The sequence below is a fragment of the Apaloderma vittatum genome, unplaced genomic scaffold (genome assembly GCF_000703405.1).
Source record: "Apaloderma vittatum isolate BGI_N311 unplaced genomic scaffold, ASM70340v1 scaffold8212, whole genome shotgun sequence".
Classification (NCBI taxonomy): Eukaryota; Metazoa; Chordata; class Aves; order Trogoniformes; family Trogonidae; genus Apaloderma; species Apaloderma vittatum.
In genome coordinates, this window is record NW_009704103.1 from 20,352 (window position 1) to 44,289 (window position 23,938).

At 38.7% G+C, this 23,938-nt stretch overlaps 1 protein-coding gene across 1 annotated transcript; it reads right to left on the reverse strand.

Moving 5' to 3' along the window:
* Positions 1–93: 93 nt before the first annotated feature.
* UGGT1 (UDP-glucose glycoprotein glucosyltransferase 1) lies at positions 94–22,315 on the reverse strand (the record flags this gene model as incomplete). Its single annotated transcript, XM_009864900.1, has 24 exons — positions 94–561; positions 1,006–1,165; positions 1,503–1,619; positions 2,258–2,372; positions 2,860–3,020; positions 4,237–4,419; positions 5,700–5,784; positions 6,351–6,455; positions 6,904–6,992; positions 7,636–7,720; positions 8,048–8,133; positions 9,902–10,060; positions 12,296–12,485; positions 12,976–13,055; positions 13,526–13,628; positions 13,994–14,089; positions 15,918–16,048; positions 16,727–16,858; positions 17,476–17,682; positions 18,305–18,399; positions 19,565–19,588; positions 20,957–21,055; positions 21,841–21,961; positions 22,151–22,315. Coding segments are annotated over 24 exons (2,814 nt in total), but the record flags the coding sequence as incomplete, so codon positions are not given.
* Between the last annotated feature and the right edge of the window lie 1,623 nt (positions 22,316–23,938).

A 23,938-nucleotide genomic window follows, 5' to 3' on the forward strand; every position in this document is an offset into this window, starting at 1 on the left:
CAAAATCAAGGGCATACCGAACAAATCTGAGAACCATTTCCAACCATTTGAAAACCTGCAAATAAAACTATCTCAAATTCAAGGCATGATTCTGAGCCTTTTAATGTTACCTGGAAAAATTATCTCCATCAGTTGCAGCTGGGACTTATGTTCTGGCCAATGCCTCAACGGGTCTGCGATTTCCAGGCTCTCAAGCTAGATCTGAGGCTAACAGGATCTTCATCAGTGGTGGAGGTAACAACAGCTGAAGGAACAGGCTGTGGCTTTTCCAGTGGATTTTGAAGTTTTGTTTCTGAAATGCTAAATTCCATCACGGGTTCTTTCATCTCCACCACAGGTGCAAAAAAACAGTAATGTTAATTCCAGCAATCCAGATCCTATTTCATATGCAGAAATGAACCCAAAGGCAAGTAATAAAAATGCATACATCATCCCATTCAATTATTCAGCAGTTTTGCAGACATACCGGAAAAAAACTAGCTTTCAATATAAAAATTGTCTATGAAAAAGTCTAACTTGAATTTTTCTCCGTGGATCATAATTCCACATGTGCCGCTGGATCTGTAGAAGAGGAGAGAAAAATGAACACTCCATTTGCATCTGCCTCAGTTGTCAGATCAGTTTGAAAATTAGTATATAAACCCCAAAGACGTGTTCTTTGCAAGGTTATCAGTGACAGAAGAGCAATTCATACCCAGTATCTATAGCAGCACTTTAAGGGTTAGGATAAGGCCAAGTGCATAAAACTGCAGGAGCAGTGAGGGTCTTTAACAGAACCAGAACAAGCATGCAATGTTGTTCACTGCATTTCAGAATCAGGTTAAGTGAGAGCTGCCTCACTCAGCAAGACCTTTCTGTCCCTTCAAAATATACTGATTATTTAACAGATCCTCCATGCAAGCCTTTGCAGGGTGCAAGTTTACAGTGCACAAGTACGCATCTTAACCTCAGTCCAAACAGGTAGGAATAAAATCATAGAAGTAGAGAAATAGTCAGGAAGACTACCATGTGTGTGTTGTCCTGGCATCTTAGCTGCTGTTCCGGTTTCTTTTTCTTTCTGGAAAAGACTATGGAGCAGTTTGATTTCTTGATCGTAGTCCTGCCATTCAGGAACTATACGCATCGCTGCTTGCAACTTGGGCTCTTTAGTCATCGGGTTATTACACTGCAAACAAAACATAAAGAACTGTTCAGACACGGTGCATTAAAAAAAGGTTTATTTACTGACTAGAGGTATGGTTCCCCTTGGTGGAATTAATCTGCTGGTGGTGAACACCACACACCTGGTTTTTATCTGAAGTAGCTTGTAAAGTCTCTTTCTAAAATAGTGCCACTGTTCCAGATAAGAGAAATACAGAAGCTAAAAGAAAAAACAGAATTGCTGAAAACATTTAAGTAACAGTATAGGATGAGGTGCCTAGATCTGAGGTAGGTAAGTGTCTCTAAAACTGGTCACTGTATTTTCTTGGGATGTTAGAATGAGGGAGCCCCACTGCACTTACCAGATCAATGGTTTTTGCTCTCTTCTTTGAGGAATCATCACACCATGTTTCACACCACAACCACTCCTGTGGGAGTGATTTAATTGGCACCTGGTGGATCATGTTGTTAGGCAAATCCTATAGTGAAGAATAGGAGTTAGTAGCAGTTTCCACAGGGTGCAGAGGAGGACAAACAACACACCTTCCAACAACATAGTATTGAGAAGTTCAACTTTTGTAAGAATCAACCTCTCATTCCATTCCAAACGAGTTCCTCTGGAAAAAAAAAATAAACTGCATACATCTGTTAATCTTACTTTGTTGCAAATTAGTTATTTAGCAAGCAGTATTAAAGCAGTAATATGAACCCGGTATCAAACCTGTACTGAACTAATTTGGAAGACGATTCTTAATTGATTAAAACCATTGTGTTATTTTTTCCATCCACCACAGTACAAGCGTTATTTCCATGTTATTAAGTCAGTGCACAGTAAAGCACTCTGAGCTGAATAGCTCAAGAAACAAGCACCCAGTTGTGTTATGTATTGGTCTTGGAGTAAACTGGAAAATTTGATAGTCCTAAGACATTCATGGCGGGGAAGGTGTTTCCACCCACAAGTTACATTTGATGCTGTCAGTCACCCGCCTCATTTGAAGGCAGAGCATAACAGGACTGCTACTGGCATCTGGCTGTGATTGAAGTTTGGCCATGAAGGAAAAGGTACCCAACTGCCATCATACCTCAGTAAAAGAAAACAAACACAATAAACCCACACCTGATCAAGGTTGGACAGACTGTTAGGATCCTGACTAAGACCCTGATACTGTCCTCTGAGTCGATCTCCAGCTGCGATCTTTCTGAACTTCTTCAGATCCACGACGTACAGAGCACTACATGGAGATGATGCAATTAGTAATGGCATTTGACTGATGGGTAATTTGCTGCAGCCCCAGCAGACCCCAAGATATAATATGCTAAAACAATCTCTTGGTGACAGGACGTCAAGTTTTCTAATACAAGGCAGGAAAGCGGTTCTAACAAGGTCACGGCATGTATGAAAAACAGTTTTCAACAAATCTGTCTTAGCTTTGCTGTCATGCAGTCCCTTCTTCCAACATTTGTTATTAATAAATGAAGATGTCTGGTTAGTTAACACTTCAGTTCTTCATCTGTAAAAGCTGTAGCATACTGAAAGTAACTTCAGTGTCCCTAGTGCTTCAAATGGACCATAGGCAATGGAACCTTAAAGAGGCAACAGTAAGCAAAAAGTGGTTCACTGCAGTGTTGTATACCTCAGCTAGTTTTCTGCTAATTCTAAGACTAGTAGCGAAAGCTTTCCCCTTCTATTTTGAAAAAAAACCCTAAATTCTTCAGTACCTGATATGGTATTTTCTTCCAGCTAAATGACTTGCCCAGTAGCCCGATTTCCAGAACCTGTAGCCATCCATTTCTCTTCGACTGTCACAGAATGGAGTATATCCATAAGGAGCACCATCTAGATTGAAATCTCTTAATTCCTTTAGATCTGTGCGCACAATCTGAAGGGAAAGAGCATTTTATTTTTAAGTGTAAAAGCCTGCCATGGTTTATTCTGAAATGCTGGTCAGGATTTAATTCAAGCTGAGCAAATGGTTACTGGAAGAATTAGCTGTTATACTCTGCAGTCTTTTGCATTATGTATATGAAGTACAATAACACAGCACAAAAGGTGTTGTCTCCCCTGCCCTTAGAGCTGGAACAATTAAAATAGAGCTTAAAATAATCTTATAGGGGTTGCTTTGACAGCTGAAGTGCCTGATGGTTGCTTAATAAGCAGCAAAAATTTTCACTATACTCTACTGCAATCCTTTGTATCCTTTTCTCTTGAAAGTTTACAAAACCTTCAGGCATGAAGGCTTTTTTAATGTTTTCTTGACACAGATGTTGTGGCAGTAATATTACCCTAAAAATATCACTCTGGTGGGGAAGGAAAAAAAGCATTAATATATTTTTTATGAATAGAGCAAAAACTGTCTAAACCAAAAATAGCGTAGCTGGAAATTTATCCTAGGTGATACTTTAGCCTAAGTTGTAAAGACTTTAACTGATGTGAGATAGATAATGCTGTGCACATGTCAAAACACCTAAGGCATTTTATACTGAGAAGTAGAGATTATCAACACCTGAGTTTCATATATGGTTTTGAAGGAGTGTTTTTGGCAGTTCTCACTCCACACGTATCCTGTACTTTTCAAACCATTCAGGCAGTAAGCACATGCAGAGCCTGAATAACACCATTTGCTGTGCAGCAGGACATGGCTCTGTGCACAAGGGATGTGCCTTCTCGCTCCTCTGAACGCCGCTCGGATCCGGCCAAGTTAGAAGCAGGTGAGTGGGAGGGCAGAGTGTTTGGTGACTTAGGAAAATACAGTGTGTGGTAAGTGATCTGCAGGCTGGGAGAACAGACAGAACTGGAAAAATGGAAAGGTGAAACAAGAATCTATTTGGCAAACAAGCTGGAATCACAGTGAGTGAATGAGGAATCGGACAAAAATAAAAGACAAGCCAACAAAACCAATCTTTGTGGGATCAGGCAGAAAAACCAGCACTCACTGAAGCCTGCTATAGTTACAGAATCAACCCTCAGACGTGCCTGTGTAGGGCTCAGACTTGCAACCTTTCCAATAATACAGAAATTGTATTCAAGAACATACTATTCTTAGATAAAAGAAAAAAAAAAAGGAAAAGATCAAGTAATTCCAACCTCTGTGTTACCTGATCAGCATCCACAAACAGGATTTTATCAACAGCTAATGGGAAGAGCACATCTAGAAAGAGGATCTTGTAACCCCAGATGATACGCTGTTTCTCTGTTTGCTGATGAAGCCAGCGTGGCCATTTATACTGGACAAGTTCATACTGGAAATTATACTTCTCTGCCATGTAGGGGATGAACTCCTGCAGAGGGAGGGGGGAAAAAAGTAGCTTATCTCAGTTCTTTGTTCCTCTGCAGGAAAAAGAAAAGTGCATTACAAGAGATAGACACTTCAGTCCTATAATAAGGCACAGAACTTTAGAAAATGAAATACCATGAAGAATAACTACAGTTTCATCGTTACGTCAAAGTAAGACATAACGCCAAACAGAACAATCAATATAAATTGTAAAGCCAACTATCATAAGACAACAAAGTATTTTGGCATTATTCCCATTTTTTATAGTGATCCACAGATCAGTTTAAAAGAATGCATTACTCAGATCATAAAATTTCGCAGATGGGAGAATTATTATTAAGGGCTGTACAATGCTGTGTAAATGGGAATAATAAAATGAGAGAAAAAACCTAGGAGAAATTTTTTACGAGAACAACTTGGCCCACTGTCAGATCGGTTTGCGTTCTCACCCATGAGGCTTCCTCTGACACCCGGAGAGTGCAAGGTTTAGCCAAGGGGTGCTGGTACAACACAGCCGTGGGGACGGGCAGGGAAGGCTCCTTGTTGCACCTCCCAAGCGGTGACTGACAACAGCCATCACTGCACAGCCCACGGCTGCTGCACAGGGATGCTCCCTGCGGTTCATGCTTAACAGGGAAGATTCTCTAAGAAATGCTACTTCCTAATATGAAATATTAGAAGTCGTAAATTCCTGAACACTTTGACATCCGTTTACCTCTGGGTTTTGTTTTGAATCCCGCTGTTTGTTTCACGATGTATCACATATAATCAGCAAGCATTTCCAGGTGTGCTCATTTAGGGCTTACGTCACTCTCTATCATGAACCACTCATGTACTCTAGTCTGTCTGAAACGGTTCTCATGTCTCCTCTTAGGAAACTCTCTCCGTACCTAGGCGTAGGAATTGCTTCTCTGGTAGTTTTTTTTTCCTATAATCTTTCAAACCTTATGTATTAGATGAAAGTTTATAGCCCTGAATTTCATCTTAAAATCTACACCTTTATTTTGTGAGTCACAAAAGAAAAAAAGTTCATATTCTTTCAGGCATGATTCTCCTAGTATGTGCTGTTGTCTTAAATATTTACCTTCAGCATGAGTGCACTGTCAACCTGTCTTGTTATTTCTCAAAGCTTTCTAAGCAGAACCACCAGCTTATACCACCTTAATGCTTTGTCAGAACAGAAGGTATACAGACAGGTAACTTTTATACAGTAGTTTGATGCACAGGTTGCAACCTTCTTTAAGCTCTTCCCCCCCCAGAATAAATTCCGAATTAGTAACAAACCTTGAATGTAGGTGATAAGTAGTTCTTCAGAAACCAAAATTTTAAAGGAGTCTTGGTATGTTTCAGCACAGACAACATCATTATTCTATTAAAAGAAAAAGAATAAAGCATTTACAGGAACAACTGCCACCCACTAGAGATCAGCTGCACAACAGATTACAAATTGCTGGTTTACATTATTAGACTGACTGCCGTTTGTGTCAGGTAACTGATCTTCATGCATGAAAAAAAAGTGGGTAGCTTCAGCCTATTGCAAATAGCTTAATTTTATCTACTAAAATATTAACCCCCACAAAATCTGTGTATTTTAACTAGTCAGAGAATACACAACCTGTTGACTTTGAGTCCTTTGAGAACCAAAGTTCAGATCCTTTTCCAAAGCAACTAGGACTTATTTTGTAACTTAACAATACTCACTGTAGTGAGAAAATTTATGGCAGCAACATACTACCTATTAGACTAAATGTTGAACATACAAATGTTATGCAGATAAGTTTCTATAATAGAGTAGATGCAAAATCTAGAGAACTTCTGTGCTGCTGAGAAACGGGGGTTTTTTTATACATATCCTTGCAAATTCTAACGTTTTTCCTTGTGCAAAGCAGAGCACATTACCATCTGAGACCCCCAGATTATAAATTCTGGACTAACCGTAGGAATCTTTCATACAGGTGTCCTGAAGCCACAGAGAATATATTTAGTACATCGTCTTTCTCCTGTTTCACATCTTCATTCTTTTGTCCTCCTGTGAATCCCCTGCAAGGACAAATGTGTATACATAAAGGACAAGATAGTAAGGCCCAACTACGCAGGAAAGAGTACAGCAGCCTATGAATTGCTGCAGTGTTTGCTTAATATACTGCAACTGAGGGGTTTGCTGTCGTCCCCCTCCCGCTGGTCAGGGCAGAGCACTGCAGCTCAAGAGCTTATATATGAACACCTGTTCCACACAAAGGTTTCTGGCTGAGATGCAGCTCCTCGAAATGAGCAATGTTTTTGGGCTCCCCAGTAGCAGCGGGGTAAGGGAAGGCAAGCAGGTGCAAAGCAGTAGCCCAGTTCTCTAGAAGCAAAGGAGTCCTATGAAAGAGAGCCCTGAATTCAAGCGATCTTAATAGATAGCTGTGGAATAGCACAGACCTAACTGTATCATCAAATAGTTTTCTAGTTTCAAGAGACTTGCAGGTTATTACTTAATTAATTTTACCATTTGAGAGATTCCCAAAATCCAGATTCATTCTCACTGGTACCGTCACTTAGTAGATCTTCATTCATCATATCTAGTTTTTTCTGAACCTGTAAAGCATAACGTGGCTTTAGTGAGTGGATCTACATATTGGGCCAACAACTATGTCTCTGTTTATATACACGTGAATTATGTCCAGTGAGCTGACAGGTAACCTAAGCTCTCTGGGGAAGAAGCTCAGTAGTAAATTGACTTTTTCAGAACAGATTCCAAAGCTGTTTTCAGACACCAAAGGCATGTGAGTCTAGATAGTTAAAATGCTTTGCTGAGAGGTGTTTAGAGACCATCATGTAAAAAAAAAAAAAAAAAAGGTAAATCAGTATTCTCAACTACTGTGTGTCAGAGTAATAGAAAATATATTGACAGATGAGTGAAATTTAACAGATAAAACAGTGGCTCAGTGGACATGCTGAATGGTTGTTACTAGACATATATAGGACATACAAAACTGACTTTTCTGAAGTCACAAACACAACAGAGGCAGTAAAATGTGAGCATAATTGTTTCTCATTGGCATACAAAAAAAACCAAACAGCAACAATACAGATAATTCTGTTGTTGATACTGTGATGTGAACTTGGAGCAAACTGCCTCAAATGTATGCTTGTCGGGAGGGACGATCATGCCTTAATCAAAATTTCTTTCCCACTGTTGGTCAGTCTTTTTAAGAGAAACCATAGTTTTTAAACTCACCTTTACTTTAATAATTTTGCTCTTGAAGTTGTTGAGAACAACAATAACTTCACTGGCTTCAGGTGGAGAGTCTGTGCCATCATGGCTGAAATACAGTAAAATACTGACCTTTACTGCAAAGCAGAAATACATGCTTTATTTCTTCTACATGGTATTTAGTCTCAGCACTGTGAAACAGGTTTGAGACATGCGACAAAGTAACAAAAACATGTATTTGTACACGTATGTAGTTTGCTTTTTTTAATGGAATTAATTTATTTCATCTGATGTTAACTTCCACTCAGTACAAAATGTAATTTGCCAGCTGATTCACTACACTTTGATAAGGGAACTATTAGATTCCTACATTGCAATGTCGACCTAGTTCAGAAGTTTTACCAAAAAAATTAAAGTATTTCTGATACCGTCCTACCTGTAGATTCTGTAGATATCCTCAGATCTGCCCTTTCTCAGTCTTAGAGTCCATGCACCAGGATTGGCTTTTAACTGGAAGTAACCCTGTAAACCAGAAAGAGTATTTGTCAGTTTCCAGAAAATGCAAACGTAGAAAATCAAGATTTTAAGTCATGTATTTTGACCCACTGTTTTACATCTGAACATAATTACTTGCAAGCCAGCTGATTAACATAACCTTAAGGCCTTAAACCCCAGAGAACAGGAGAAAAAACCCAGAAGTTCCATTCCAAATCATTGTTTTTTCGATAAGAGACAGCAGTATGAAAAGGTCCAGCGTTACTTGTTACATGTGAGAAAGTCTTCAGGGTGTCTTGGTGGGAACAGTGCAATTCCAAAGTTGTTTTTTTCTGCAAAATCTTGCCTTCATGAAGGAGTGAGTGAATTACAAAACACTAGCTGACAACTACATAACAGTGCACAAAAGTTCTTCCTACATAATAGAATTAAAGTGAATTTTGAACCTCTACAGACTGGCATTTCATCTACAGCAGAAAACAGTGACATAATTTATACGTTACAAGATATGTCTTCTACAGAGCTTAAAAAATGACAGTGTGAAATTCAGATATTGTATACAAGTCTTCTTAAAGTTTCAGGTTCCAAATCTAAATACTTTCTTCTGTGATTTAGATTATTACACTTCTAGAGGATAAAACCACTTGCACTGAGGCTTCAGTGTCCCATACAATTTTCTACTGTAACCCCAAATGCATGCAATTCCATACATGAACCAGTCTGCTAAAAAAATAAAAATAAAACAAAAAGCATGGGGCACGCTCCTGGTCTCTTCATACACCTTCACAGTATGAACACTGAACCGTGGGTTCCCAGATACCGCACTGTATACTGTGGTATATACGCTTTGGTTTAACTAATTGGAAAAAAGATACCTTTGAGCCATTGAGCTTTACTCCCTAACATATACACACACAGTGTGACTGCACATAAACTAAGGGTCATCTTCCTTTCCACAGTAAGTAACATTACATCACTACAGAATATACTTTTGCTAAAAGGCACAGAGAAATGAGAAAATGAGTGTAACAATTTTAAAATAAGCATTGGTGAACATTTCTTCCTTGCTTTTTCTTTAATACATTTAAAGATTAAAAAAAACCACAAAGGGCAGTTTACTCCAGTTCTTCGCTAACATATTAAGAAAATATTCCAGTGGCTAACTTCCCTTGCCATGGTTTCAGTCCATTACCTCTCTCATTGTCCAGTGCAGATACTGAAAACACACTGATCCCTTATGCAGCTACTTTATAAAGGCAGCTGCAGGGAACAATCTTATGCTTGGACGTCCATCACCTTTTCTCAACTGAAATAAGCAAGTCCCATTCTTTCACACTTCCTTTATTTTCTGGAATGTTGACTATTCTTGCTGACTCTCTCCATTTGTTCCATAGATCTCTTGAAGAGATGGGTCCCAGAACAAGACAACTGTCCTCCTGAGGATTACAGTACCAGAGCAGATTGTCTAAGACATACCTTGCCTGGAAAAAACAGAACTGTCTGTCCCTGGAAAAAGGTTGCTTAAGAATACTGGCATCATTTTAAGATATTCCAGAAGACCCTTCTCAGCAAGCTGAAGGGAGTACATCTTGAAAAAGGTAAGAAATGAAGTGCACTGCTCAGTTTTAGGTATCAGTGTTGGGAGTGATGTGGTTCGGATATATTTGCAAGCAACTGAGGAGTGTAACACCACATATCCATAACCCACACACTAGAAAATACGCAGTGGTTTATCCATGCGATGATGCTGACTGGTGGACCAGTTTTTTGTTGGCAGTTTCAGTCAAACACTTACCAAGTTGGCCATAACAATGGTATCAACAATGACAGGATTGGTTGAAGTTCCCAGTGTAAACTGGAGTCCTCGAGGTGGCTGTCCAGTAGTAATATCATAGCAGTGTCCTTCCAGAAGCAGATACTCCAATTCATATTCCGCAGCTACAACATTATCCACCTGGAAGGAAAAGATACTGCTGAACTCAGCACTGGCTCTAAAGTGCAAATTTTTAGTGATTCAGTTGCTCTCTAAAATAGCCATAGTAGTTAAATAACACTCACTTCTATCAAAGTAATTTTATTAAGCAAATACCTAGGAAAGCCTCAAAGAGCAGCTCAGCCTTCAAGTGATAAACATCACATACATATTGTTAAGAGCGTACCTGACCAAAAAGATATGAGTCTCAACTGTTAAGATGCTAGGAGAAGCAAAAGGAAGGACTGTTGCTCCATTTTACAATTTCTTTTTTTAAACATTTAATGGAGAGTATAGTCAAGGAAGTGTTCAGTTCGGCATCTCATAAAAAGATATATGATGGGTTGCAGACTTAGAATCTGGATCTGTTTAAAGTAGTCTCATGTAATATTTTCACCCGAAATAAACATTTTGTTTTGCTCTGCACTACTTTTATATTGTGCTAGGGTCTGTCACAAATAACCAGTTCCTTTTTTCTACACCGAAGTACCAAGAGAAAAGGAGAGAGAAGGGGAAAAAAAACCAAACAACACACAACCACAAATAAAATCACAAACCCAAAAAACCTTGGGTCCCTACCAGGCTAAATTCAGATGCAGCCTGAGGACACTGCATAAGCAAAATACTAGTCTATATCTTCTCCCATTGCACATCCAAAATGACAGTGTAATTGCTGCAGCACCAACAGATGGCATATTAGGAATTGAAAATTGTGCACCTGAAAAAGTAGTTACTACTTTTTGGAGCCTCAGGGTGGTACTTTGAATGCCTGAAGCATTTAATCCCCTTCTCAGGCTTTCCATTAATATAAGGGGGTGAGGGGGGTTTAACTGGAGGCTTGAAACACATAGTATCTGCCATTTGGTGGTTCATGTATGGCTTTAAAGTTAGGATAAGAGATGGAAAGTAAAAAAAAAAGCACCCTAAACCCAAACAAAAAAAACTACACACACAAAAAAGCGCCGCACAACAGCAAACACCCAATTTCCTAGATTTCTGAGTAATTAGTACAGGACTTGCAATGTCAGACTCTACCACTATCCTGCATCATATTCCTGAAGAGTATCAGAGAGATGCAGGAGAGACCAGTAACACAGTGTTCAGTGAGAGAGTAATCCGTGTTGTAACGGCCACAAGGCTGAACAGACCGTTCTTTTTCGAGAGGCCTATTTGTAAAGGGTTTGACAGTCTCATTGCAGGTGCAGTGGACAGGTTTCTGTGCTGCAGGAGTCACCCACACAACCAGGGTTGGCTGGTTTTGGAGCCCTCTCTCCTCTAGAGGTGGTTCCTCCCAGTCAGGCTTGAGGCATACTGGTGGGGAAGCTTGTCTGCCACTGCCCATGCCATACCCATGCTGCAGATAAATAGAGGGCTTCAGCCTCTAGAGTTGTCAGCCTGGCATCTTTCACATTTGCTGGATCACACATATAAAATTACTGGGTTTAATAGATAGCCACAATTCTTCAAAGCCAGCTAAATAATAGCTTATTTCATTCAATGTTTATTATTTAACATTGCACTCTGAAGTCCACAATTTTCTACTTTGTGTCATGCATGGATTTTCTAACTCCTAATTTATGAGTTTTTAATGCCTGACATAACATAGTAGTGTAGTGCATTTTATAACCACTTACTAGCCTACTATTTCTAGATCTTCTGAAAACTATTAAAGTTAACTGCTAACAGCAAGAAGTTAATAATTAGCACTGAATCATCCATCCCATTAAACTTAATGAGAACCATCAACCTGTACATACAGCTGGTTTTGAATTTAATGTTCTTTTGCTGCTAAACTCCAGCACCTTGGACTTTTCTTTTCTCATTTTATCTCTACGTATGTGGGGCAGCACTGCCCAGATAAACATTCTAATAATCTAACTCAAGGCCTGTTCTAGTAGCAGTCAGGTCCCAAACCTACTGCAACTGAGTGGATTTCTGTTGTGTTGGTTTTACTGGTTAATTAATACTGCTTATCCTTTTGTGGGCCACACACTCAAAACATCTGTAGGATCTGTTTCAAGCCCATGGTACTTTTCAACCTGTCATTCTGGCATCTATGAGTAATTGAGAACCACAACCTTACTGTCAGTGACCTTAGGTTTACCTACATCCCTCCTAGCATTTTTAAATTCTGCATTTCTTTCCCAGTACAAAAATGGGCCCTGGAAAAATGTCACCATTTAAATGCAGTAAAAGGAACACATTGCTTTCTCTTACCTCCTCTAAGTAAATATTATCAAGGTCATATGGGGTTCTCACAGACTCCACCATCCAGCTCTCGGGAGTATTTAGGTTCAAAGTGAACAGTGGAGACTGCGGCATATCCAAAAACTTGGCAACTGGTCCTGAAGCAAAGTTATTATCTGTTGTGAAAGAAATCTCCGGCTCCAAAACATAGCGATAAAAGCTGAAATTTCAGAAAGAAAATGTTAGAACATATTTTGCCAAACTGCAAACATTTCACTGCCACTGAACTTGTTGATGGTATCAGCTTTCCCAGACCTCCAATGTCTCCAAGGCTTTGTCCAAAGCAACACAGTTTCTGTTAACCTTAGAACAGATCAGAATTTACATCTTGAAGGAACAAACAGAATGTGCAAGACTCAACCATTAAGATTAGTAAGTTATCTAATTTATATATATGTACACACACACATATATACATACACATAAATATATATATATAAATCATCCAAATGTAATCCAGCAGAATTACCTCATGCTTCCACAAATTCCCAGATTCTCCATGGGAAATCATGCTATTATATAAATGAGCTCAAAGGAGTTATTGAGAGTTCCTGTAGGACATTTAACCATGTCTCTGTGCTAGCACACTCCAACAGTTTGTCTTTCCCTCTCTCTTTTTAACCCTGGCACGACACTGCCATGGTACTTACCTTTTCAGTGGCATGTCAGAAAGTTTGGACTGGCAGTTCATGAACACTCTTAGGTTCATATTTATCAATTGGTTCAAAACCTAAAGTAATGAGAAAAAGACATCCCTTAAAATGCTAATTAGGAAAGCTGATCATGTTTTTTCAGACGGGACCTCAAGGAGGCACATTACCTGCTCATTCTGTCATTATTTGCTTTACCACACCCACCTTTTAATTGGTGGTTTTAAGAAGTTACCTAGTCCCTCACATTGCAGGCATTCTTTTGGGGATGCAGAGACTGTCTTCATTAAGAACAGAGTCACTGCAGACTAAACCATTAAAATGGTGATACTGAAAGCTATCAATATATCCTGTCTAAGCATTATCTTTTTAGTGTGTAGTACAGGTTAAATAGTTTTTCCACTAATAAATGCACTGTGCAACTCAGACACACCATTACGCAGCCATTGGTCACAACCCAGTCAAGGAGGAAGATGAACATTCCAAAATGACAGAACTGAGGCAACTTTTTGACATAGCCATAAAATGCATTACAGTGTTGTATACACACCAAAAGTAACGGAGCAAGTCTTTGAGCATCTCTGGTCACAGGATCAACGATAGCCACGACATCGAAGTATGTCTCCCCCTCTTTTGGTCTCAGTTTAACTGCACTAAACAGAAGAAAAAAAAGATTTTAAACTATCAAATGTATGGATAAACGTAGGAGAAACACTAACTATCTCATTCGAAAGTCAAATTCTTAAATGTTATGCACCTTCTGCAACTAGATAGAGAAAAAACATACATATAAATATATATATATATATATATATACACGTATATGTATATGTAGGCAGACAAATAAAACTAATTTCTGGAATCTCACTGTGCCCTGAAAACTGTTGGGAACTTTCCTATTGCTACTTGGAATCTTATTTATTTATTTATTTATTTAAGTTAAATGCAACATAAAAAAATGGGAACATTAAAAGACAAGGAGAAGCAGATTGCTCAGCAAATGCCAGCAATCCTATACCTGTATCGTTCTTCAAAAAACTGATGCTCAATCCTTGCCTCTCCTTTTGGTTGAGCAGAAAGGAGAGCATCCACTTTCATTACCAAGTCACTTGCACTGAAGAAAGAAAAAAAATAGTTTAGAGATACCGAGAAAATGCGTGTACTTGTCACATTTCCAACAGTTAGCAGCAAAAGAGGATACAGACTGAATTCAGAAAAACAAAACAGCAATACTGGAACTTAAAGGTCTGTCAGCTTTTCCTGAATTAATTCTCAGATTTATAGTGACAGCTGCTTAAATTGTTCATACCAAAACCACAAGCCAGGTGAAGTCTGCCAAAGTTCTACAGTGTTTTCCAACACAGCAAATAATTTCAAAAGCTTTTGAAAAACTTGGGCAGCATTCAAACCAAAACTAGCTTATGTTAAAACTATACCCTCTTCCTTCACCCTGTCACCTTTATTTCTCTTTTGATTCCCAGCAGAGCAATGGATGCAAAAGGATTTGGAATGCTGTTAAAACCTGTCTTCCTAGGATTCAGAATCACACGAGGTTTCTGCACAAAAGACCTCATACTTAAGTTACTTGACCAGCTTTTAGAAGTCAAGTAGCATCATGGAAAAATGTAATGCTAAATATAAGAAAAACCATCTTCTTCGCTGTGAGTTCCAACACGCAAACATGCCTGTGGACTTGAGTCCCTTTGAACCTGAAGATTACTTTCTTCTGATTAGCTCACCTCTTTGCTTTTTGCAATAATTATCTAGAACTGTGATTTTAATTTTCTTCTCTCTATGTCTTTTCCTAGTATTTCTCTTTAAAAAAGTTAAAAGTCATACATAATTCCATAGTACTGACAGTATTACTAAAATAATTTTTAAATTTATAGGCCAACGAGCACTTGAACTGCAAAACAGATTCAGAGAGCATACTCCAACATTTCGTTTTCTCGCCTTCTTTCTGCTTTTAAATCAGTACCATGGTAATCCTACATATGAGCTATGAAACCTGACGTATTGGAGGTAAATGATTTAAAACGACATGTCAGCTAAGATTTATCTGCAGAAAAAACCCACAAGAAGTCTGATGGGCTTAGTATTAATGAAAAATTAGGTTTCTCTTCCATTTAGAGGAGCAGAAAGGTAATCTGGTGCAGTATGGATTTTCAAGAATAAATGTAGTAAGTGCAGTAATTTGTGCCACTTTGTAACAGACCCCACAGCAGCAAACGACTCCTCTCTGCATTCAGACGTCTTCTATGTTAGTAAAACTGTCACCAGCCAGAGCCAACTAAAGCTTGAATGAAACTTAATCTAGCTGAATGCAGCAATGAATTTAGCCAGCCCCTGTAGAACACACCACTACCCTTTTTGCTTTAATTTTTCAGTCTGCCTGTGTCCCTCCCCACCCTCAATCCAAGAAACCACTTCCTGAAGGCCTCAGGAACAGAGCAGGCTGTGGCTGCCCATGCTGCAGTGATCCAGGCACTCTCTCTGTCAGAGAGTACCAATACATTTACTGCCTCACGTTCACTTGAACAGTTCTATAGTAAATTCCTACAGACTCAAGGCACTTTCCCCTTTCTACTAGATACAGAGAATGAATCAAGAATCATGAACTCTGAGCACAATACCATAGTAGGGGTAGGGGTTGCCAATACTCTCAGATCTGCCTCCTGAATCTGGGGGATACAGTTGCAGTTCTGTACCTCGGGGAGATTGTGAACTACAAAAAAAGTCCCAAAGGCACTTTAAACCCAATAAAGATCATTCACATCTTCCTTTCTCACTTGCCCCTCTGAACAGCTGAGCCTTGACTATATAAACACATCCATGTTTGTTTATAGCACCAGAGCGTACTTCATAAACCGTTCTCCAGGCTGCAGAAAGTCACGTTACCTGAGTACCACCACTTTTTTGTAAACCTCTGCACATTTACTTACAGATCTTCTTCAAATCCCAGCTGCTGAATCTGAGATTTGATTTTCTGTCCTGATGTCTTTAGTATGATATTCTCAAGGAGATGAAAATCATCCTGATTGAACATCTCACCATCCTCTAATGGGCCAATAATCTACAAGAAAAAATCCCAAATCATCAATATTAGGTAGAAGGCTACACTGAAACAAAATTCAAAGATGTATTAAAATAAACACTCCAGCCCATCAACTGTTTAAGCTGGTAACAATAATCAGTGGTATTTAAAGATAAATCTAGCTATTCAGAGCCAAGAGTCCCACACTAAGGCATAAAAATGCATGGTTAAAGTTTTCACTGAAGGTTTGGTTTGCAAACATCAGGCATATTAAGTTACACATGCAATACTACATCTTGACGGGGCAATAGAACACCAGGGCAACTCCAGTAGCCCAGTAAGACACCAACAAATGTCACTCCACTAGCCTTCAGAAGCCTGGAAGCTACCTAGACAATTCTTAATGTTTTGCTAGTGAAACAGAGTATCACGACTCATCACTTGACATTTTTAACCCTTAGAGTATACAGTAACCACTGGAACTTGGGTGGGGTTTTTTCCTTACTAGGAAGCAGATGACAGATCTGAATTTGTACAAAACACCAGCAACTAACTGCTCACAGTACAAGAGAAGGTTGTGCAGGTCTGAATAAATCAAACTGGAAGCAGTCCTTAAGACTGCTGAGACTCTGCGTCTCATCCCGGGCTCTACTGCGCAAGGTCTGCTGCTTTCCCACGTGTGGCCTATCTCTTTCACCGCCTGCTGATCGATCTTACCCTTCCATTGCTGATCACTGCCCTCTGCCCCTTCTTCAGTTTTAGAACGTCTCTGCAGTAAATAGCATGGGAGAGAATAAAATCCACCTTGGGGGATTCAAAGGCTTCTTTGAAAATATTGATATCCATACCCTGAAAAAAAGAATACCTGATATTGAAATGGGAAGAAAAGTACACCTCAGCATACTTTTTTTACATGCACCTTTCTTGTTTCCATTCAAGAACATCTTTATATCTTGCTAAAATTTATCCCCAGGCCCTTTTTCTTTGTGATCTTAAAACTAGTTCTTGCTTGTCACCTTCAAACACTATCCCAGCTTCTGATGTGAAGGGCCACAGTTCTAGTAATTGTTGCTACTTAGACCAGTTTTTACATTCCTTTGCTCTTAAATGACTATTGCCTAACTTTTAAAAACTTGCTTTGAAAAATTAATCTTTTTTTAAAAGCTGAGGAAAAAAAATTACAAGTTCTCTCTTAACCCCCCAAGAAATAACTGACTCACTTCAGTAGATCCCTGAATGTGCACTCTTTTTGACTTTTCGAAGTTACATAGCTTTGATGTCTATGAGGATTTACTCTATTTTTAGATGGACTGTTACATTTATTTACCTTTCAGAGAACAAAATTAATAAATAAACCCCAACACCAGAACCAGCAGTGTAACTTTCCACTGTTACTGCATCTTTTGCATATGAACATAGAATTAAAGAACAACCCTACCTTTGCAAATGCCAAGAAACACACTTACCCCAACAGCAAATTCTAAGATGTCAGCTCCCGCCTCTAGTGCCTTCGCAGTTTCTTCTTTTGCCATTTTAGTGATGAAGTTCTTGGCATTATTTGATGATTGTGTCTGCAGAGCTGCCCATATGGCTTTAGCGACAAGCGTGTTCTGGCTGTTTGGATCTTCACTGGGATTATTAATCATGCTAATGCGAACATTATTGCTGGATTTCTGTGTTTAACAAAACATACATTAGGACAGTTTTAGATTTCAGGTGTGCTTTAAATAAACTGTAGCGAAAGCTTTGTATTTCTTAACCAGAAAACCAAATCCCAAATTAGGTAAATAACAACACAAGGTTAAAAAGATGTACTAATTGAGCATCAGGTATTTAGTTTACGTATAAACACCACGGTGACAGGAAGTATTATACTTCCAGAAAATACTTAAGATATATAGGACCATGGCCACCACTCAGAGTCTGGCAAAACTGTGATTTAGGAGTAGGCTATCTATTTTACGATTCCATTATCAAACAAACGAGACAGAGCAGGGAGCAATGCTCAATCTGCAAACCAAAACACAGACATCTTCAATTTAAAACCGTGGGCTTAAAAGAACATCTTTTCTTTACTGTATTAGCATAGTGCCAAGAGAGGATTCTGTCCCAGGACAAGGAGGTCAGCAGTGTACCAGCCCCTACAAAGAAGATGCGGCTGGAAATGAGAGACCCTGCAGGGAAAACCAACCTGCCCAGGTCATACAACAGGAATAAGCACAATCTGTGTTTTTCAAGACTCTATCTACTGCTTTATTAGCACTGCTAACCCATTTAAATGAAAAGATTACTTACTTGATGTCTAATTGCATCATACAACAATTGCCTCCCTGAAGGTTTATCAAAATCACCAACAATCCAAAAAGTAACTGGCCTAACGAAGGAATCATCTGCAATTAAGAAGAAAAAAGGGTAAGAGTTACTTGAGGGTGAAGGGAAGGAAAGCTTCAGTTTTACCTCATTTAGAGGAAAAGTATGCACATGCAAAGATGTCAAAAAAAGGAAAATGACATAGGAAAGCTATGGATTAAGCTAAGCTAGGAAGTGTGGCAAGCCAAGAATAATAGTATTGCTATTATATTAAGTTCCATTTACCTCATTCAGAAACCCCGCGTGGGACAGCATGCATCACTTTCTAAGCTGGATTTTTTTTTTTGTTTGCTTTTTGTTTTGTTTAACGCTCTCCTGGTTTCGCTGGGATGGAATCATAGAATCAATTTTTTATTCAGGAAAGCCACATTTTTGAGAAGATTGCAGCACCCAATTCAGTGAAAACAAAGTTGCTAAGGCACTTTGGCTTTGTTCGTGGCCAGCCACGGTGTGCAGGTGGGTCTCCACTGTGATCAAGGTCTTCAGCAGTTTTAAGTTAGCTGCATGCTAAAGCCCAGAGGAGCAAAAGCAAAAGCAAGGGCAGCTGACCTCAGCTGGCCAACAGAAGTATTTCATACCATAAAGGTCACACTCCTAAAAATGAGGAATTTTACTGGGGATGGTCTCTTCTCCTGATGGCCACCAACCCTGGAGGGTCTCGCCCATCATTCCTCTCCCAAAGCCTACTCTCCCGACTGCTGTGACCATCATGTTTTTGCTGCAGCCACGGTGCTCCCAGTGCTTGACTTCCAGCATTCACTGCTGGGAGCGCGCAGCTCATGGCCACTACATGGGCCAAGTATAACTTTGTGTACTTTACATTAGTATTAGATTATTTTTAAAATTAATTTATTTGATCTGTTTCCATTTCAACCCATCCGTCTCCTTTCCTTTTGCCAATTTCCCTTCTGGGGAGGATGTGGGCAAGTGTGACAACTGGCTAAACAAACAGTACCTGTTTAATTAAAGGAACCTACAAGTAACTTAGAGATTCCAGCTAGGGTACGCACATACCACTTCTTACTGAAGCTGCTAGGTCATAAAATCAGTTTTGTACAGAGAAAAAACTGCTGAAGCAAATGTGTTTAAACAGCTTTCTTCATTTCCTGGTGGTTCTAAAGCCAATGTTATAAAGGAACCAGAAAATCCCCAGAACAACGTATGAAATGCTAAAGTATGAGTTACCATAGATCTCCTTGGAAGACATTCCTGGTTGAAAAGCAGAAAGGAAAGGGGGAAAGGAGAGAGACATTAATGATGTGAGAGTAATCCCAATGTGTATCAAGAAGCTGCAGCACTGTACTGGGCATAACTGAATCACTGAAGTTCAAGTCTAACAAGCAGCAAGTTTGTGCTAATTTTATTAGAATATGCTTTGACTTTTTCTTCCCCTTAAACAGGTTGATGCTTTATTTTCATGCTATAGCACTACTTATAGTACGTATTACCAGTTTCATCCTATGTATTACCAGTTTCATACCATACCATGAAGGCATCATTCTGAAGACCATGTGCAAAAGCTGCCATGCCATTATGACTTGGATGTTAACTTTTTCCATTATCTTCTCTCTTTAAAAACTAGCATGGCAGTGCCATTTCAGTGCTGCTGTTGAGCCAGCAAGATACATATAGCTTTCCTATTATTTTAGAATACAAATTTGCTGCACCATTACTGGAATCAGATCCCAGTTATTAAATATCTTAAGTGACAGAAAAGGCAGTGACCCAAAACTGTCAAGCCATGGGATTGAAAATTAATGCACACTTTCGAAAAAGCATGCGGAGGCGTAGCTTTAATTAATACTCTGCAAAGGGAAAAGAAATTTGTTCAAATCTAAGTGACTGAACATGAACCACGGGCAAATAAAAACAGGAGCAATGGGAATATTTAAGGCGGTGCTGGAGATAGTACTGGGGAAACTAGTGAGAGTCTAGTGAACACAACAGACAGGAACAAGAGGAACTTGTTCATGTGAGAGCAGCTTCTTTATGACACCTAATTGAAATGGATACAGGAAAGGCCTAATTAAGCTCAGTGTTATGTCTGTGCATGCACTTCTTACATTGAGAAGTACTGCTGAGTTTTAACGCTGACAGGACACTTCACGTATAACTATAATCAAAGAATATTATAATTGAAAAAAGCAGCACATGCACTGGAGTAATAAAACCAGCACAGACTATGGTAGGTGTGGTCTTATATAATGGACAATAACAATTTTTTTCTGATTCAATGTAACTTGTAGTAATTTTTAATTATGAGACAGAAAGCTAGAATTCCTTTTGTATTTTTCTAGTCGGTGTCGCTGCAGGATCAGAGCTTACACTGCTGCAGTTCTGGTGGTCATTTGCAATGTGGCAAGAGCAGGCTGGGTGGGATTTCATTATTCACTGGAGGCTGGGCTGGTTTTGGAACATTCTTGTTCCATGTAGATACTAAAAATAAATAAACAAATCCTTTTTAACCCTGTCCACAGGCCTGAACAAGGCTCAGTGTGTGTGTTTAGTACTGTATATATGCTTGGAAATACAGGAAATAAGATCAGATTTGGGTTCATAATCCCCTGCAGATACTACCTTTCTTTGTCAAGTAGGTCATGCTGTTTGCAACAGCAGCTGTCTTTTCTTTGGACTCCAGTGTGGTAAATCGAGCAAAATCATCCACAAAAAGGTTATCTGAGGAAGAGAAAACGTGTTAGATGTCAAAGCAACTGTTCTATGTAGAATGAAAGAAAATCACTACTATTACCAGAACATTAACAACCATGCCATTTTGTTCCTCGTGATACTGCTTTTTATGTCTCATTTCGACTGTTAATAGACAAGCTGAGGAATATATTTTTTTTATCTCCTAAGTTACATTTTTGTCTCACAAGTTACATTAATAACTGCATTGCATATTTGATATGCAGAAGTCAGTTGAAAGAATGGTTCGAGTCTCACTTAGTCTCACTTAGGAGTTAAGATACATTTAAAAATCCAGTGTGTTACTGCTTTTCAAGCAACTCAAAAAAGGTACTTGTACAAATATTTTCCCTATACTGCAGAGTATATTACTGTTATACTGCAGAGCACTGCTTTGGGTGTTAATACATTTAGCCATGAAAAGTTCTTCTAAATCTTAAGTAATTCCAGAGATAACATGTCAATCTCAGCTCAGAAGAAGATCAGAAATAAGAAACAAGCTCTTGCTTATACATTACATGACTGTTCTTGGCTTTAGCTAACATTGCTAATTTCTCAATTTCATGAGTCATATTCCTTTAAAGGTTTGTATAAAATCAAAACTAATTCCTGGTTTGAAAATCCTGCAGACATTAATGTTGCTATTGTACACATCTCTCCCAGCACCGGGGCCAGAACATCGCTGTTAATACTTGGCCACTAGAGCTCTCTGTTGGGACAGCAAAAGTCTTTGACTCAGATACTTCATGTTTAATAAAATTAAAAGCATCCCTTACTCATTCCTGTCAGATCTAGGTACTCTCTGTCAGACATTAAAATTCTTGAGTTAATTCTTGGAACAACATTAGGCTGATTCATGATATACTCAACCACATCTTGGTCATTAGATAATTCACCCTGAAGGAAAGAAGAAAGAAGCAATATTTGTTATTTCACATGTATATTTGCCTTAGATAACTTCAAAAAAAAACCCAAACAAAAAAAAGCGCAAGTTACATCATCTTGTATATTACACACTCAGGGACTTTTTGTGTCATTTTATCCAAATCTTGTTTCTTTCTAGTGACAGCTGAACTCAGCACCTACCAGGTACACAGCTCGTTGGAAGATGCTTGTGGTTTCCAGGATTTTGTGCATTGTCACAGTTTCTAGGTCATCAGGATCCAGCTGATCTTTTTGGAAAGGCATTCCATTGAACAGCACGACAGGGAGAGGCCCGACGCCCGTTTGTTCATAATAACCTCTTGCTGCCTAAATACACAGAAAGAAGTAGCTTTACCACGTCAGCCTATTACCACAAGGATTCATAATGTTTCCATGTAAATTTCTCACAAGTCTATTCTAAACGCACTAAGATGTCCTTCCAGCATTTATATAATGTGGAGAATATTAATTTTATGCAGTGCATAAGACACTTGCTGTAATGTACATGCACAAGTCTTTCAGAGATGCAAAGCAAAAACAATTACTTCATAATAGACAATTACAAAATATTCCATTAAGTTCATACTATAAATAATTCTTATGAGCACTTTCTGGTAATAGCAGAAAAGGCACAACAGGAAATCTGAATTTTTTGCATATGGGAGCAAATGGAACACAAGAAGTGACAGTTGTAACTTAAGACACACTAGAGGGTTTTTCTTACTGTTTTTTAAGAACATGTTTCTTAAACTTGTGCAAATAAACATTTACTTGTGGGTAAAGAGGGTTATGTCAAGATAAATTTCCCCATTTCATGTAACCACTGCGAAAGGCACCACCAATATTGATCCTCTGTAATGGACAGAAGTTAATCAGGTTCTACTGTTCAGAGGTTCTTGTTGAGGGCTTTAAAGGACACAGATACTACACAGTTCAGATCACATGTAAGAGTGCTGTTTCAACTTGTGTCCTTTATATGGAAATAAGCAAATTCTAAAAGTTTGCTTCCTTCCTTATGCGAAGGCTCTGCAGTGTTTTAAGACATGGTTGTGCTGAACAGTGTCAGGGACCCCATTTGCAGCAAGGCCCCAGAACGGCCTCTCAAGTCTGGAAGACGGCGCTGTGCACATGGCGGAGTGTCTAGGGGGAGGTTCTTTCTTTTGTTGGGCTCGGCTTTGACTTGGCATCTAGTACATAAACTGAAAAGGCCTCTCCAGTCATACAAAAATGACTGTCTTACTTGTGTGGGGTTTGATTTCCTCAAAATGCTTCTCCCTTTGCTTTCCTGCATCGGAAGATGGAAAGCCCGTGTGCATACAAGCATATTTGTGTAACCCTGACACATGTAGGCAGTATCACCTGTGTTAAAGACCTGGTGTAGACACTGTTTTCATTCTTTCTTTAAAATATTGAAAAAAAGACGAACATCTCCCTACAGAACCTCAAATGAAATGGTTCATCTCACATGTAAAGGATTCAGTAGTGATTTGCTCTCCTAATTTTCTCTATACAGAATAGTATCCACCCTAAAAATAAATAAGAAATTATTTGAGGAAGACTGTTGAATGCCTTGCTATAGGAAAGGCATTTATCTCACACAATATTCAAATACCAATAACAAATACCCAAATCAGTCCTTCCCAGACATTAAGCTCCTTGGTTTTCTTATGAATCATGCTATAACTTTGATTTTGTTTAAGCAAATTTAAATTCTCCTATAAAGTCTGCATACCAGAACGAAGGCATGACGAGTCACAAGAAAGTTATCTTGTATCTGGTACTATACATACAGATTTTTTGAACGTACATATTACAATATATATGTTCAGTGTTTATGCTTATATAACATATATTTTATATGTGTGCATTATGTATAAATTAAATAGGTACATATGTGTAGATTAAATAGGTACACATTATATATATATATATATTAAAATGTATAGTTTT